The following is a 17,823-nucleotide window of genomic DNA, read 5'->3' on the forward strand; positions in this document are numbered from 1 at the left end:
AAGGATTTAGATGTTAGACATATAAATATATAAAAAATTTATGATATGTTTGTAATTTTTTTTTTAAAAAAAATAATATTAAGATTAAATTTAAAACTCTTAGATTTATACTAAGATGAGTGTAATATAAATTATTTATGTATTATTGTAATCTCAAAACAATTTTAAAAAAGTTTTAAAATACATCATAATTATTTTTTGATCAGAACAATTTGACATAAATTTTTTTATATCATTATTTATTTAAATTTCGGATCTTTATGATAACAATTATATTGATAAAAAAATTGTGTAAAAAAGTATAATAAACTTCATAAGAATTTTATTTTATTTTTTATTTAATGCTTTTATAGAGCTTATTTAAGAAGTAAAATATGAACCATTATGAACACTTTCTCACCTTTCCACTTTTGCGCTTTTATAGAGATAAGATAAGGTTTAATAATTTAAAGGAATAAATAGAATAAACAATGGTAGAAGAATTTGTTTTGTTAGAGCATTTTGTCTTGTAGTGCAGTTAAGTGGAGAGTGACTCAGGGCTGGATGTTAGGGCATCTCGAGAGCATTTGCAGTGGCCGCGGAGTTCCAACTGAACGTTAAATTTAGCGCCATTTTGTGCGAGGTGAACAGTGCGACGTCAATATACGTACGCCATTTTTTCTTCATTTCTTCCAGTTGATATAAAAATTGAAGTTCGAATAGAAATAAATTATTGCATTTTAGAGTATTATTGTATTTTGGAGTGTAAAGTAAGGTCTTCGGTTGAAGATGATCTTAGACTTGTGGTGTGACAAAGCAAAAGCAAGTATGTCGATGGATGGAAGGCAGCAACGCCAAAGATGTCATGATGATTAAACCGTATCGAATACATGACACTTCAATTTGCTACGCACCTCAACGCGCCGCAACCACTATTTTGACTCATTTTATACAATTAAGAACACGATAGAACTTTCTTCATTCCAATAAAAGTTAACCTTTTGTTCATTGTGAAGCAACACTCCATTATAGGCCCAGTATGGTGGAAGGTTAGGTGAGTTTAAAGATGAATTTTAGGCTTTGGGATTTATTAGTCCATTCAGCCTTTTTTTCTTGGTGGATTTGGCCCATTAAGCCTTATTGAGGATGATGCTGTGTATTTACTATTTAGGATAATTCCAAGTAGCTCACGAAGGGAAAATAATGGCGGTGTAACTAATTTGTTCAACTCAATTGTTGAAGGAGGTAGAATCGGCTAAATCTAGAATGGGAGGTGAGAGGGATGAGAAATTTTGGATCTGGAGATGAGGATGGGCTATCGGCGATGGCGACTAGGGTTTGGATGTCGGATATGATGATCTATCTGACCATTGTTGAAAAGATTGGGGCCGGTGATCTCGGCGCCATTGACAAGGATCATGATGCCAGTCAAGGTCATTTGATCCAATGTAGTTGTTGTATTTGTAGACGGCATTTGTGAAGGTGATGATGAAGTAATGCTGGGGTGAGGCGACCTCGAGTTATTGGAGATGGATCTAGCCAGATCTTGAGTTGTGAATGGAGGAGAGACAGATGCCGACGGGTCTTGAAGATGCAAATGTTTTTAGCGGATCTGGAGAAATGGGACAAATCACCTGGCAAGTTGAAGTCAGCTCTGATAAATCTAGAGTTCGTGCACGCGGTGGCGCTTCAGCCGTGGAAGCACAATTTTACGACATGAAAAATTAGGTGAGGAGATAGAGAGGAGGCAACAAAGATTTGGGAAGAGACTATCTTATTCTTTTTATTATCTCCAAATAGAGATTATTTATAGATGTATAAGACTATTAATTCCTTATTAATTGACTTCTTAGTACTTATCCACTCTTATTAGCCAAATACAAGAATTAATTATCCCCAAGCTTATTATTCTATCATTACACATAGATACTATATATTTTAAAACTCTAACATTACCCGCACATGAAAAGCATCCTTATCTTGAAGGTTGAGCAAATAATTGCCGATGATGTGGGAGACGATAAAGATTTTTCATCTAAACATGGAAAGGTCTATGAACGGGTCTTGGATGGCTAGAGTTGTGAATCTTTTGAATATTTACAAGAGGAAATGCATGGATGAAGTGACATCGAGGAGGTAATCTACTAGACTTGTGTTGATATGGGGTCGAGGCATTTGCATAGAACTAGGGTGATGGAATTTGTGAAGATTTATGTTGGAGAATAGATGGGATAATTTGTGAAATTAGCATTGAAAGGTAGTAAGCACATATTCAATGACAAAGGTATATGTCGAACCACTACAAGAAAATTTGTCATTACTGCCGGACATTCTGGTAAAATTTGTCATTACTGCCGGCAAATTAACGATGAAATGTCTGGTGCAATTAATTTCTGCCGCTGAAACAACGACGCATATTCTGCCGATATTTTAAAGGTTTCCGGAGCATATTCCACCGGTAATTACCATCGAATATTGCGCCAGCATACTTAAACTCAACAAAACGTGACCGGTGTATTATCTTCCAATAATATAATAAGCTGGAAAGACGTCGGTACAAGCCCTATTTTGACCCGTCTTCCATCTGACTTCTCATTTCTATCTAGACCGAACCCTCTTCGCTTTCTTTCCCTCTCTCACCTCCGAGAGCTGCCCTGATCGAACCCTCTTCACTTATTGTCTGAGAGCAGCCCCAACGCCAAGCATTTCTTTCCTTCTCTTTGCTCTCTTCCGTAAGCTGCCCCAACCGAACCGGCGAGCATTTCTTTCCTGGCATCCGAGAGCTGTCCTTATCGAACCCTCGTCGACTTTCACCAAAAGCTGCCCCGAACGCGACCAGTGAGAGAAGGTATTATCTCATTACCTTGATTTTGGAAGTTCTCACTAGACATTTGTAAGAGAAGGTATCTTGGTGTATGCCTTTTGGTTTTGGTATGAATGTTCTCACTAGAAGTTTTCAAGAGAATGAATCATAGTGTATACTTTTGCTATTGTAATGAATGTTCTCACTAGACATTTGTAAGAGAAAGTATCTTTGTGTATGCTTTTGATTTGTTTTTGTTATGAATGCTCTCACTAGGCATTTGCAAGAAAATGTCTCTTGGTGTTTGCACTTGGCTTTACTTATGGATGTTCTCACTAGATATTTGTAAGAGGATATATATTTTACCTTGTTGTATGCTTTTTGTTGATGATATTGTTCATGTAATTGATAATAGAAGAGAGGGAGCTGTGAAATGTTATCCAATTTTTTTTATTAATATTTACAAATTTCAAACAAAATTTTGTGAGAAGGTTTAAAGATGGAGAATTCTGGTATATGTGTAAGAGAGAATACTCATACAGGTGATGATTCTGAGTACTATAAGGTATTACAGGAAGTATTACAGTTGAAATATCTTGGTCAAAGGAATAATGTCTATCTATTCAATTGTGAGTGGTTTGATCAAGTACATACTAGAGGTATTAGAATACATCTGCTTTACGGTATAACAGAAATTAAGTGAGGCAGGAGATATTCAAAGTTTGACACATTCATCATTGCTATCAGATAAGTCAAGTCTATTTTGCTAACTACCCGAGTATAGTACGAGGAAAATAAGATTTGTGGACATGTTTACTTGTTTGTTTTAGGGACATATGCACTTGTTTATTGTTATATAATTATTGATGTTTGTTGATGATATTATTCTTATTTTTATTATTGAGTATATGTTTCGTGATGTTCTTGATTAGAGCTGGATGTTTGAATGTATATAGTATTGCATTTTTTTTTCTATTCTGGTTTATGGAAATTAATTTTAGAAGTCATGTGATTTTTTTTTCTATCTGTTACAGGTTTTCGGTGGATTATCCGTCGGAAACACCTCCAGCAACACAATACGATGAAACTAAATCATTATTTCCGGCGTACATTTGCGCAGGAATTTTCGGTTATATATCCGCCGGTAATTTCTACCGTTAATAGTGTGACGACCGGGAGTGGCGAATTATCTGTTTGTTCTTCCAGCGTACAGTATCCACTGGAAAACTACAGGAAAATACGTTGGTAATTTACCACCTTAAAAGACGATGGTTTCTCAAAATTTGCACCAGAAAATTGCCAAAAAAAATTTTGGCAGAAATCTTATGCCGGTATAGATTTTCCGACGCACGAATTATCGTTGGAACAGTTTTCGCCGGTATTTCGCCGAAAATAAAGATTTTCCGACATATTTCTTGTGTTACCGGCAGATTTTGTCCTCCAGTAATAGTGCATTTTCCTGTAGTAAATATAATAGAAGTTGAAGCTTTGGAGCAATGATGTGATCATAAATTGAAATAAGCTTACTGATCTAAATAAAACAAAATTGTGAAATTAGTGGTGACCCATGGGTGTAGGTATTATGCAATAATGGTTATTGATTGATGTCAGCAATTGGGTTGAATGGATTGATGATGGCAACAAAAGGTAGTGAAACTAAAGAAAAATTATTATGACTATATTATTGGGATCGTAAAACTAGTGGATTCGAGTTTCCTAGCAACTTTAGATAAGCATCAAATTCAAGTATGTTAGAACCTCCAAAAATCGGGTTGTTAAATAGAGAGCATGAGACATTTGTGGAGAGACTTACCTTATTATTTTCAATCTTTTTAATATCTACAAATAAATGATATTTTTATAGATATAGAAGACTACTAATTCATTGATAACTAACTTCTTACTCTTTAACCACTCTTATTAGTCTAATCTAAGAATTAATCATCCACAAGCTTATTAATATATCACTATACATTGAGTCTTTTTCATATCCCTATTGCCACCTACCTTCAAACCAACCTTCTTGTCAAGTCGACCAAGTGGTTATCGATAGCATGGGAGGTGATAAGTATTTTTTATCTAAAATGAGAAGGATCTGTGAAGGGCTCTTAAATGAACCGAGTTTTAAATCTTTAAATCTTGATGTGGTAAAAGATGAGATGAAGTGATGTTACAAATGTAATATTGATGATCTTGTAGAGAAGATCATGGATAGAGTTGAGGTTGGTGTGAGGGAGAATTGGATAATGGTCAGGCAAAGGTAGATTTAGATGTGGGAAGAGATGATAGTGGAATGAACAACATCACAAGATTTGGAACATGACCATAGATATAGGATGCAATGGTGGAAGGATTGATATGCAAAATTCGATTACGAGATGAATATTGATAGATCTTGTGGGATATCTAAAGGGAGGAGTGGATGATCAACGATCATTAGTGGGTGGGATCTAAGATGAAGATAGTAGATAAACGACTAACTAGTTCAAATCTGGGTTTGGGACATATACTAAGAAATGGGATGATAGAATTTATAGAGATTGGCACCAGCGCGGAGGTGAAAGGATTTGTGGAATTAACTTTGGAAGGGGGTGATGGATCTACACAAGTGAAAATATATGCAAAACATAATGTGATTGAAGATTTGGCATGAAGACATGATCTTCAATCAAAATATGATTCGTGATCTTTAGAAATGGAAATGCATAATCAGTAGAGACTCATGGCTAGTGTTCTTTCACAATGGTGGTTCTTGATTTGATGCAGGATGATTAATGGCAATAATTTGGTGGAATGGATCAATGGTGACAATAAGAGGGAGAAGTACAACAACAAAACAATTATTATGAACCCATTATTGGGCAAATGATAAATGGTGGATTCAAGTTCACTGACAACTCTTAATATATTATAGATTCGAGTTCTTTGACAACTTTAAAAATTGGGTCGGGAGATAAAAAGGAGGAACATATATTTGGGGAGAGACTTTTCTCATTCTTTGTAATTTCTCCAAATGGGGCTCATTTATTGATGTAAAAGACTATTAATTCATTAGTTACTAACTTGTTACTACTTTATTACTCTTCTTGGGCCATTATTAGAATGAATCATCCTGGAGGTTGTTATCTTATCATTTCACAAGTAGGCTATTTCAAATCCTTAATAATAGCCTATCACATATTGTACTTCTTTGATTAAAATCAAGTTGGACAAAATGAAAAAAGTGCCACGATAATATTATGTAATAAGAGAATATCATAGTGAAATAAACATTTTTTATGAAATTTCAATAATTTAGCTATAATATATATGGATCTACCTTGGGCTATAAAGAATTCATTCATAAATAAGTTAAGCATGCCAAAAATGAAAATATTAATAATTGAGTGGAAAAGCTAGAAATGATAGATTGCGACGGATGATGATGGGACTAGCATCTACTAAGATAAGGTACACATAGATGATTTTGATATATATAAAATAGGGTAAAAAAGAACAAAAAAAATACGGACAAACAAAATTAATCTCAAAGGATTAGTAAAAAAACTTGATAAACCAAATATAGCATGGATATTTTGTAATAAGGTTTGCATAAAATTGTTTCAATGCCTAATGAAGTTGTCAATAGATACAAATAAAAAAAGAGGATTGATAAAGTCGTATGTTGATATTTTGGATAAGACTAATAATAATGATAAATATCTATCTAGTAAGAACACCAGAGAAACCCCAATACCTAAGTAAAGTTTACAAATTTGATTTAATACAACTTTCATTTATTTCCAAGTTAGTGCAACTTACAATTATAAAATATTCTTATATCTCCAAATAAAAAAGACAAAGGTTAAGATAATAATCAAAATTTTCAAATAAAATAAAGGAGCATATTTATTGCAAACTTTGAAGACATGTCCAAAAAATTACAAGCAAACATATCATTAAGATAATATTCTCCAATTAATGGAACTGACATAAAGCTAAGATACCCAATTAAACCAAAAAAAAGGGGTTCATCCAATGGATGCAATCCCTATACCTAATTAACATGGATGGGACAACTAACAAATCTTTTAAATCAGAACTTAGGTCTTCTAATGGATGTAAGCATCATCCTAAATAGTTAGGATTATCATAAAGTCGAGAAACCCGCTAAATCAAAACTCAAGTCATATGCAAGCCCCATCTTAGTTTACTTTGAATATCCAACAAATGTAAATTCCTACCCAACCTAAATTCAGGTTAGCTTCTATACTAACATGCTCGATGATGTAAGAGAAAAATTAATAAATAAAAACAAGCTAGGAAATGAAAAATCAAATCCACTAATTAAAACATATAATACAAAATGTTTATGTCTTAGGCTTCGTTTGGGACAACTTTCTTGCTATTTTCTAAAGCAGTTTTCTTTTACAAAAATTTTTGGTTCAAGAAATTTTTGTACTAAAACTATATTTTAGAAAGCAATAAGAATGTTGTCTCAAACAAAGTCATAGATATGCTTCTTTAAGTCATGCTAAAACTTATGAATAATTGAGATTATTCCATGCCTATGAGTTCTTATCAATAATGTTCAATACATTAGAATTGCAATTGATCATTTGGATCCCAAATGGTCTAAGCTATTGTTTGTCATGTCCATTAAGATCATTATTTGGCTAGTAAGAATATCCACCAAACACAGAGAGATGCACACATATCAAACATAAATTGTTGACCTAAAAATCCTACAAAGGAAAGTATTATAAGGTCTACCCTAGTTTAAGAAAAAAAAAAGGACTAGCCTAGTTAAAAAAGTTTCACTTATTGCTATTGATCACCATGATTTGCCCTTCACATGATGAGCGACAATGGGATTATACTATAAAAACTTAAATTGTATGGGGCTTTTAATAACAGTGCCCAATGGCCATATTAGATATCAATGGAGATTATATGACAAACATTAAAAGTTGGAGAGCAAAAAATGTTGGCATCGGTCATTGATGGGCATAAGACGATGAACAATAACAAAAATTAATAATAGACATATGGATACATATGATGCTAGGAGTCAATATTAGTCGATAGCGGTGCCAAATCATATGCAATGATGCTTATCGAGAGTTAATATTGTTCGATGTGGTGCCAAATAGTGAAGGACTACGACTGTCGAGAATATATCAAATAAATATTAGATAGGATCACCATTGATTGATCTAATTCATTAAAGGCTACACAACATACCAATTAATTTTATGATGAAAATAAAATTATTTAAATTATTATATCATCATATCAATATTATTACTATATATATTCAATATTTATAACAAAACTTTATCCTATTTCTCATTATAATATATTATTATCATTAAATATACTCTTACTTTTTAGATTTTTTACTCATATACTAAATAATAAATACTCTTATATTAATGTATTATTCAGTCCATTTATAACTATTACAATTCTAATTTCCTAACAAACTGCCGCCATCTCAAATAAATCCAGTTAGGATCACTTTGACTCGCCCATTTATTTTGATAAATTTATTTTTTATAACAATAATGATACATATTGCAAAAAAAATTTAAAATTTCGATTTTGGAACTAGGGATCGCCGGCCATTCACATCCATGTAAATATATTTTTGCGCTGTCGTAATCTCGAAAACAATAACAAATTAGAAAGGACTGCCGTGCAAAAAATGCCGCGGTGATTGAGAGCGCTCACAGTCGGTTCTGCCCCCCTTCTTTTCGTCTACTTCCGACTCTCTCTCTTCCGCTCTCTCTTTCTCAACTCTCTCTCTCTCTCTCTCTCTCTCTCTCTCTTGGATTGGTGATGTTTCTCGAAGGAGGGTATGGGATAGGTACGCCGTCGGGGAGTATGCAGAGGCTGTCGTCGATGAGGGATGTGAGCTATAGGTATTCGTCTTTCTCTTGCAATTCTATCTTGTTTCAAAGAATATTTTGGACTGGTTCTGTCACCTGGTTCTAAACGCTTGTTTTTTAGTTGCTGAACTATGGTTGTTTCGTTGATGCTTTAGTTGGGTAGTTTACCTTGTAGGTTCTAAGTTGAGTGGGCGTCGCATAAGCAGCTAGTGCATTTGTAAGAAAATTAGGGTTTGGTTACTTTTTTTTCGAGTTTCAGTTCGAAATTTCGAAAAAGGGTTCAATAAATGGAGAAAGATGCGGACTTTCTAATTTTGTACGAATTTATTTTGGTAGTTTATGGTTGTTTTAGTATGTTTTTTTAATTTTAGCCCTTTTTATTTTTTTCTTTTTTTTAATTATTATTTTTTTAATTTTAGCCCATAAATGTGAAAATATTTCCATAATTGGAGAAGATGCGAGCTTGGATTGTTTGGATCAAACCCACCCCAGCCCCGTAGTTGCTGAACTATGATTTTTCATGAATTAGTTTTGGTTGTTATGTGGGTAGAATGGCAATGGGGCCTAAATTAAGCACACTATAGTAGTTGATGGACGCTCATTAAACCAAAATTGTAAGCTTATTGGTGAGCCACTAGTATTTCTACACCAATGCATTTCTTGTCTATTAGAAGTGCTACTAAACCTAATAATTCTTGTGTGTCTGAACAAATCTCCCCCATGTGAGAGCTCTCTATGTCATGACTCTCTCTCCTAAATGTAAGATTTTTGACAGCATCAAGTATGATATATGAAGAGTACACTAAAGCATGTATAGCCTACATAGGAGTCATTTATTTTCTAACTTGACTTGACCATGGTAGAAGATATAAGAGCTACAAATCACATGATTAATGATTTACTTGATACCGACCAAACCATTGGCTCTTCTACTTGTTAGGATGGTGAAAATGGGGCCTTTAATCTATGATGCACCAATACTTATCCTCATAGAGTCATGCAGTGTCTGACACTTATCCGACATGACATGTGACCGACACTCCTTCGACAAGTGTCGGAGACGCTGATAATGTGTTCGATTAAAAAAATATTAAATTCGAATTGAACACACATATCTGAAAAGCGTATCTTAAATATTTATGCATTTTTTTAAAATATAATTTCTTTTATTTAAATTTTTTACTTATTTAAAATATAAAAACTAACCTTTTTTTTTCATATCCATAACACCAAATCAATCGTCCGCACTTAATACCTCATTCATCGAATATTCTCACTTTCATTTCTCTTTGGCAGTTGAGGTATTTTCATCTCCTCTCTCGATGACTGATAAACGACATCGACGCCTGACTATCGACATCCTAATATTCATCATTTTAAGCACAAATTCTTGTTAAATGATTTATTATTTCTAAATTATTTTTAAAATTATAGTTATTTATTTTTTATGCACTATTTTTAAAATATAAAAACTTTAACATTGTGTCCTTATCCTATATTTTCAATAATTGACATGTCTCGTGTCCGTGTCGTGTCATATCTGTGTCACCGTATCCGTGTCTATGCATCATAGGCTTTAATTGAGCCAATCGATCAGCACACATTAATCAAAAAACTTAATCCAACATATAGGCCCAATACTTGTATTTCTACGCTAATATATTTTTCATCTATGCAATTTGAGACTAAACCCAATAACTCTCACATGCATTAGCGTTGCTTTCTACAAATTTCAGTTTTTTTTTGTATTTTATTTTACTTGATGTCATATGCTATTATAAAATTATAAATGCTAATTGCAGTTGATGAATTTGTAGTTGTGGGTCTTGTGGTTATTCACTGAATTTGAGTTCTTCACATCGGAATACTACCAACATTGGGACAAAGTATAGAAAAGCTATCAAGAAGGGTATTGTATCCTTCTATTCAATTGATGAGAGCAGGTTTGCTCAGATTGATGAGCTTAGTTGTTTTCCATACTTCAATTCAACACGTTCATGGGGGCTCTTCAGGCATAAGACAAAGCTGCAATGCCGCCAGTGTGGGAACTTTGTTGGCAGTGCTTATGAGGAGGTTTCACCTTTGCCTTCATCTTCTATGGGGTCAGATGTCTCTGATTCAAGCTCGATCGGGAATTCTAAGAAGTATAACATCAAAATTAGTGCACTTCAGCCAACCTCAGAAGAGTCGGGTACTGCTCTTATAGTTCGTTGAAGTTTGTGAATATGTTATATTTTCCCATTTCTATTATTGTTTATGTGAAAAATTGCCTGACCGTTGAAATCTAGATAGAGTTTTGCTGGTATGAAAGGTTTGATTAGTTGATTGTTCTTATGTAAGATGAGTTTGCTATACATAAGCCTGCTCATCATGGGCGTGTGTGAAGACCTGCAGGGGATTCCATGATGAATCTTGCAAGGATATTGTTTTTTTTTTTTTAATATTATTGTAAATATGCCTCATTCAGTAATAAAATTGCTTCTGGTTTGCAAGAATTCTTGGTCATATGTTTTTCCTGTGACGCTACTCAGACCTGTTTGTTATGTGGTGGAATATGGTGTATGGTTGACGTATTTGGAGGCATAGTCATTAGGTTCTTCCTAGTTTGTTTTCGTTAAATGTGAGTGAAGGATTTCAAATTATCAACAAGAACGCACCAAATGAATAAATGGTCAGTGTTATGTATTTCGAAGAAGTATTGGGATTACTGAAAAGATCGAATGAATTGTCAAATAAATTGATAGCAAGGGGACTTCTGAGATTTTGCATTGATTGTTGATTCATCATGTTATCTAGTTGAATACTATGTCTACATACTGAACTCTGTTTTTAGCATATAACTCCAAAAGCAAAAATATTTGCTAAAATTCATGGAGGGTGAAGGCGCGCGATTAGAGCGCGACTCGTTGGTCCACCACGGTTAGACACGCAGTCTCTCCACATCGTCTCGCCTTTTTTTTTCTCCTCTCTAGCTGCGACCAATTGAGCATAAGTTTTAATGTTGTCGTATAGGAGTGTTAAGGAATTTTATATGGTAATCCTAAAGAGAAATCTCTAGGATGCAGCTAATCGTGACAATAAGATTCGGACTTACTCTTCTCTCACGATACCTGGGAAATTGTATTTACAATATAATATATATTAAACGCGCTGGAAAAATGGGCTTTACTGTGAAGTGGAGATGTCTTGAGGCATTTGAATTGTCCTCAAACGATCGTTGGTGGCTTATTTGATCTTTGTCTTTTGAGGAAAGAAGATCAAATACCAATAAATTTAACATAAGCTTTGATGTTAACATCAAGCTTTAGTACTGGTGGTGATGATGAGTGACATCCAAGTTGGCAACAACATGGGTTGGGGTTGATGTTGACAACATGCATCTGTCATGTTATTAATGGCGTGCATTTATGTTGTTGGTGACGATGGGTGACAAAGTCAATTAGTTTATGTTGGTGTCAGTGACGTGCATCAACCTTTTTGGTGATGGCATGTGTCAATGTTGTCAGCAACGGCATACAACATAGTTGGCGAGAGTCGGCATTGATGTTGATGGCATGCACGAACCTTATTGGTGATAGTGTGCGTCAGCTTTTTTGGTGATGACATGTGTCGATGTTGTTGGCAATGGTATGACACGAAGTAAGCATTAGTGACGACAATGTGCATCGGCTTTGGCAATACCTGCATCAATGTTATTAACAACTACGAACAATGAAGTTGGTTGACATTGGTGTTGGCATTGACAGCAACATCGGCCTTGTTGCAATGGCATATGTCAATTTTGTTGGCAATAGCAATCAACGAAGCCTTTAGGTGTCAATGGTGTGCATTGGTCTTATTAGCAATGACATGCATCAAAGTTGATGTCGATGACGTGCATCAAACTTATTGGAGATGGCATGCGTCAATATTGTTTGTGGCGATAGGCATCAACATTAGTATCGACAGTATTTATTGATCTTATTAGCGATGTCGCACATGGATGTTGTTGCATAGAAGGTGATTATGGTCGAGAGCAGTAATTGGACTACAGTGGTTAAGCTATGATAGTCGCTAATGGTGATTTTCGGTAAGCCTTTGGACTTCATTAGATCCCTAAACTCTTTCTCTCTCATCTCAGCGAAAAGTTCAAACTCCCCTTCATGTGAAAAATGGTGTCTATATATAATTTTCTACATTGTGATATTTTGATTATTTTAGTCAAAATTCTCAAATATTCTATTGGACAGCCATACATTACTGACATTTGGTTTGAGTGAAATTGGGCTCGTTGAATTTTTCTCATCGAGATGCTTGTTTTAACTGTGAGCTCTTAAAATTTGAAGGTCGTTTATTACTTCAATTAGTATCACGAAGTTTTTAACATGTTTTATTTAAATTATTTGGATTCTGATCAGAATAATTTTGGTGTATTTGCATTCGTCCCTTCAAAATAATCATTTGGACTACAATATTGCCTAAATCGGATGGCCTTGAATTTAATTCTAAAAGTTTTCAACTCAAATATTTCATCGAGATTCATGCTTGATATGATGAATATTCTGGTGAAATATTAATATTAGTTTCAAACTTATTTACAAAAAGGAACCCTGACATGAGTTTTGTATTCTCTCATCGTAGAGCTCAAGTTACTTTTCATCATTCTTCTTGGCCGTTGATTTTACTCCTTGTGACTGTCAAAACTTATTTGGCAAAAACTTATTATTTTATTCATTTTATCCAGAATCTTCCAAAACTTTCAATATGATGCTGGATTTATTCATCGACCATAGAACGTGATATGTTCTGATATATGAAATACTTTTACTTAGACATCAAAACCCAGTTCTTGTTAGGCTTAAGTGACTCACATGACTATCACCCTTAAATGATGAGCTCCTTCTAGGAACCACAAAGAGGTGGTTTTGGGCCAGGTTTAACTTAATTTCTAGCCTTATTTGGTTTACCTATTCTCAAAATGAACTACCTCTTATAACAATTGGGTTTTCAAAACTTGGTATAGTACGTGTAGAATTGTTTATTACTTGGAACATACATGTTGTAATCATACCCGCTACACGCGGTTAAAAGGCCTGGTTATTCCATGCAGGTAGTGGATGACTGGGTATTTTCAGGATTGTGAATTTTCTACTTATTCGATGTATATTTCAAAATAGAAGGTGATACATAAAACCTATTGTGTCATTCCTCAAACCTGGTTGGTTTAGATATGTAACGAACAGAACTTTATCTCTGGATTAAAAAGTTCCTAAAATTTGTACTTTTATGGTAAGATGGGTTGTTTAGTTTAGATATCGACCAAATGACATACCAATGCTTTTTATTGTTCAAAATAACATTTCTGGGAAAGGGTTGAATGATCTAAATATGCAAAGATTGTATGTCTGTTTAAAAAAACTTTTTTTTTTCTTTTACAATTTTAATAGTTTAATATACACAAATGTTTCTTACATAACCATGTTCCGAACAAATGAAGAATTTCTCATAAGCGAATATAAGGTGAGTAGAGAGCTATCCTGATCTCCTCAATACACTTGATGGCCACAGTTAACTGCAAATGACACATTATGATATGATGAAGTAGCCACACTACGCTGAGCCAAATATAAATCAATAAATCAAAGAAACCATATAGTTTACAGACCATGTGTGTACGTCAAATATCAATCAAAACTCTCCATTGCTAAATACAAGAAGTCGAGAACCATGGGGCATCAATTACATAACATATTTTGACATTCAAAGTTGAGTAATGACATGAACTATTCAAAAGCTCCAATACAAGATACTCACAGCGACAGCAAATGGAAGCCCTAATCTGGAGGGTCTCCATTCATTGATGGAAGAAGCATCTGCAGAATCTCTCGAGGAAGGCCCCTCAGTAGGTGCTGAAGCATTCTTGTCTGCTTTTGGGGGTGGAGCAGGCACTGAGGGCCTGAATATACCAAGTGGCAGAAGCACCTTATCGACCTGATAAACTGCTAGCTGGTTATCAGAGTACACGGTTCCAGATATCGTAGTGTTAACGAGCCCGGTGGAGATGTTCACTTGGTTTCCGGCGGTCGTCACATTAAGCGGGTACTGCCCAGGGCTGCTGTCCCCAGCCTGTGTGCTTAGAGGGTTGCTTACTGTCTGAAACTGTGATAGTGTGATGAGTGTAGGGATGATATGGTATTGGAGCAGTGTGACCTGCTGCTGGTTGGTAAGAGTATTGAGAGTACCAGGAGATAGGCTAGAGAAGGCATTGTCAGAGGGTGCAAATAGAGTGAGTCCAGCATTGGAATTGTTAAGCTGGCCTCTGATTCTTTCATCGAGTTGTGTCGATTGTAGGAGCCGAATAAGTGTTCTGAACTGCCCACCCTTTTCCAGCACAGCTGTAACATTAAGTGGAGGTGGTGGCCCTGGAGCTGGCGCCGCAGCTGGGCCTCCTGCTGCTTGTCCTCGAGCTTTACCGGCAATGTTGAAGATGAAAAGGAAAATGGTGGCCAAGTGATAAGTGGAGAAACCTTCCATTCTCTCTCTCTCTCTCTCTCTCTCTCTCATACACATGCATTCGGCCATTCATACATTAGTTATATATGATTGTAGATAAGTGGGATTTAGTGTGAGGGAGGGAAGATAGAGGAGATGGTAGGTAATATGGTTGTGTCTGGCACCAAATGTATGACGTTGGATTCTGATTGCTTGCTATGTTAGCAAACAATATCAGGTGTAAGCATTCCATCTGCATGGTGAAGCTTGGGTTTTACTCTTGAATTCTCTCCCATTTTCCCTGATTTGCTGAAGAAATATCTTTATTCACCAAAACATAATATACTATTATTTATTTATTATATAAAATCTTATTTAATATTATTATTGTCCAACTGAATATTAGAGTAGAAAACAACTAGTTGGTGAATGTGGTTTTATTTTATTGTGTGCTTAAGGTGGTACTTTGCTTTTGATAATATGCCAGCCTAGCTTTGCTTGATTTGGCTTTTCTATTAACAAAATTGATGTTTGGTATGGGAGGATGGTGATAGGAATTTGTACTCCAGGAATGATTAATGCGTGTCTTGAAAATTCTGTAAGGGAATATATTAGCTGGAAAATCTTGTCATAAATCTTCCAAATTAAAGGTTCACAGATGTTTCTGAGTTGCTATCTTATATGGTTATTATAAAAATCATTTCATATGTATGTTTATGTATATACATGAGTATAAGTATGTATATTAAACTTAGAATTTGTTTTCAAAGATCGAAAATTAGGTTAATGAGTCATGGTTGGATCAAATCGAGATCAAATCAAGCCAAAATTTAGGCTTCGTTTGGGACAGTTTTTTGCTGCTTTAAGAAGCAGTAAGAAAGTCATTCCAAACGAAGCCTTAATCTGATTTGGCTCAACTTGGGATAGCATCAAACGACTTCATGCCGATCTTGAACCAGAATCGGATTGGCTCAAGTCGGGATAGCATCCTTACATATCACAACTGGAGCTAACCTAATTAAGGTTATGACTGAGAACATATTGCGTGAAACTAAACTTATTTCAACTTTGTTGGATCAGAATCAGACTCCAAACCTCTTCCTCTCCACGAGTTAGCCTGATACATTTTAGTGCCATTATATATTTCTTATTTTGCCTGTTTTTTATTTTATGCTTATGTTCATAACATTTAGGAATACATTAGGCTTGGTAGAAAATAATTTGGCTATTTATGTCATCTTAGCCTCCTTTCTTTTGCATAAATAATAGCTGCCTTACCTTATATATTGGAAGGATGATGATAATTTAATGAAAAAAATGAGGCTTTATGTCTTGAAAGCTCCTTTCCCCTCATTTTCCATCAAAAATAATCATATTCCTCCCTCTCCTTGTTTCTCATTTGCCCAATTTCTTTTTGAGGCACCTTCAAACCTCAACTGATAATATTTCTGTAAGTAGGGTCACTGCTATTATTTCTGTCTTTTTGTGCCTGTCATATCTTGGACATAGCCTTCTCTTCACTAACATTATGAAACAAAGCCTTACTTTTGAGATCGTCGCTATGGTGTCGTTTGAGATAGCTTTCTTACTGCTTCTTAAAGCAGCTGTTTAATATAATTTTTTTTATGCTTCGTTTGGGACGGCTTTCTTACTGCTGTTTAAAGCATCTTTCAAGTACAAAAATTTTAATTTTTGTGCTAAAAAACTACTTTAAGAAGATGTAAGAAAGCCGTCCCAAATGAAGCTTTAATTTGAAATTTTTAAACTAAAAAGCTACTTTAAAAAGCAGTAAAAAAGTTGACGCAAATTAAACCTAAATCCTTTGAACATCAACCACTCTTTATTCATTGGTGATAACCATACTCCCAAGTAGAACTTTAAATCTCCATCTACAAGACCCAATGTTCACGAGTAATTCTACCCTTCATTTTCTATAGATGATAATTCTCCCCCATACAACCTCAATCCCCATGTTTGGATAGATTTAGCTTCATCCCTTCGAAGAGTGCTAATAATTTAAAACAGGCATGAAAAACTATGGCTATCCAAGCCAACACCTGCAAGTTGTTATCCAAACTATGAAAAATGTAGATGAGACAATTATCATCTATAAAAAATGAAAGTATAATTACTCGTGTTTCCGATATGGCATTTGTATTTTGATGTGGGATTTGGGCGCTCAGCTTCTTCCAGTAGACTAATTTATGCATTTTTAATGAAACTTCATGCAAGTTAGAAAGAAACAAAGAAGAGATTTGGTGGAGAAGAAAGTGAGTAGAAATTAGGAGGGAGGGCATTGCAGAGAAAATGATAGGGAAGGAGGAGCTTTCATGAACAATTATTACGTCCTCTGATCGGACGTAGAGCTACGTTCGGCCGCCAATAACATCTCGCCACGTGCTCTTACTCTTTACCACGCGGCCCAACGACTTGACTCGGACCGGAACCAGGGAATGCTATGTTCGCGATTTTCTCGGTATTGCTTTGCAAAAACGAGAAATACCGCTCTGTGAAGGTCAATACCATGCAAATACCGAGTTGTACCGAGTTTTTCTACAACTCGGTATTTGCTCGGTATTTGCTCGGGATTTGCTCGGTATTGCTAGGTATTTGCTCGGTATTGCTAGAAAAAATTCGGTACAACTCGATATTTGCTCGGTATTGCTAGGTATTTGCTCGGTATTGGTTATTGCCGAGCAA

The 17,823-nt window shown here is 35.0% G+C and overlaps 2 protein-coding genes across 2 annotated transcripts; one reads left to right on the forward strand and one right to left on the reverse strand.

Annotated features, from left to right (window-relative positions):
• The first annotated feature begins 8,496 nt into the window (after window positions 1–8,496).
• LOC110097991 (uncharacterized protein At4g08330, chloroplastic) lies at window positions 8,497–11,147 on the forward strand. The gene is made up of 2 exons (XM_020824686.2): window positions 8,497–8,685; window positions 10,470–11,147. Exons 1-2 carry the CDS (start codon window positions 8,603–8,605, stop codon window positions 10,864–10,866), a joined length of 480 nt encoding a protein of 159 aa, XP_020680345.1. The 5' UTR covers window positions 8,497–8,602; the 3' UTR covers window positions 10,867–11,147.
• A 3,093-nt stretch (window positions 11,148–14,240) lies between these two features.
• LOC110097978 (fasciclin-like arabinogalactan protein 11) lies at window positions 14,241–15,187 on the reverse strand. The gene has a single exon (XM_020824667.2). The coding sequence runs from the start codon at window positions 15,163–15,165 to the stop codon at window positions 14,419–14,421; it is 747 nt and encodes a 248-aa protein (XP_020680326.2). The 5' UTR covers window positions 15,166–15,187; the 3' UTR covers window positions 14,241–14,418.
• Window positions 15,188–17,823: the final 2,636 nt, after the last annotated feature.

The sequence above is a fragment of the Dendrobium catenatum genome, unplaced genomic scaffold, assembly GCF_001605985.2.
Source record: "Dendrobium catenatum unplaced genomic scaffold, ASM160598v2 fragScaff_scaffold_231, whole genome shotgun sequence".
NCBI lineage: Eukaryota > Viridiplantae > Streptophyta > Magnoliopsida > Asparagales > Orchidaceae > Dendrobium > Dendrobium catenatum.

Excerpts from the sequence above, each read along its gene's own strand:
- LOC110097978 (XM_020824667.2), bottom strand. The coding sequence starts at position 15,165 with ATGGAAGGTTTCTCCACTTATCACTTGGCCACCATTTTCCTTTTCATC.
- LOC110097991 (XM_020824686.2), top strand. The coding sequence starts at position 8,603 with ATGTTTCTCGAAGGAGGGTATGGGATAGGTACGCCGTCGGGGAGTATG. Across the intron at positions 8,686-10,469 it reads ATGAGGGATGTGAGCTATAG|TTGTGGGTCTTGTGGTTATT; the intron begins GTATTCGTCTTT and ends ATGAATTTGTAG.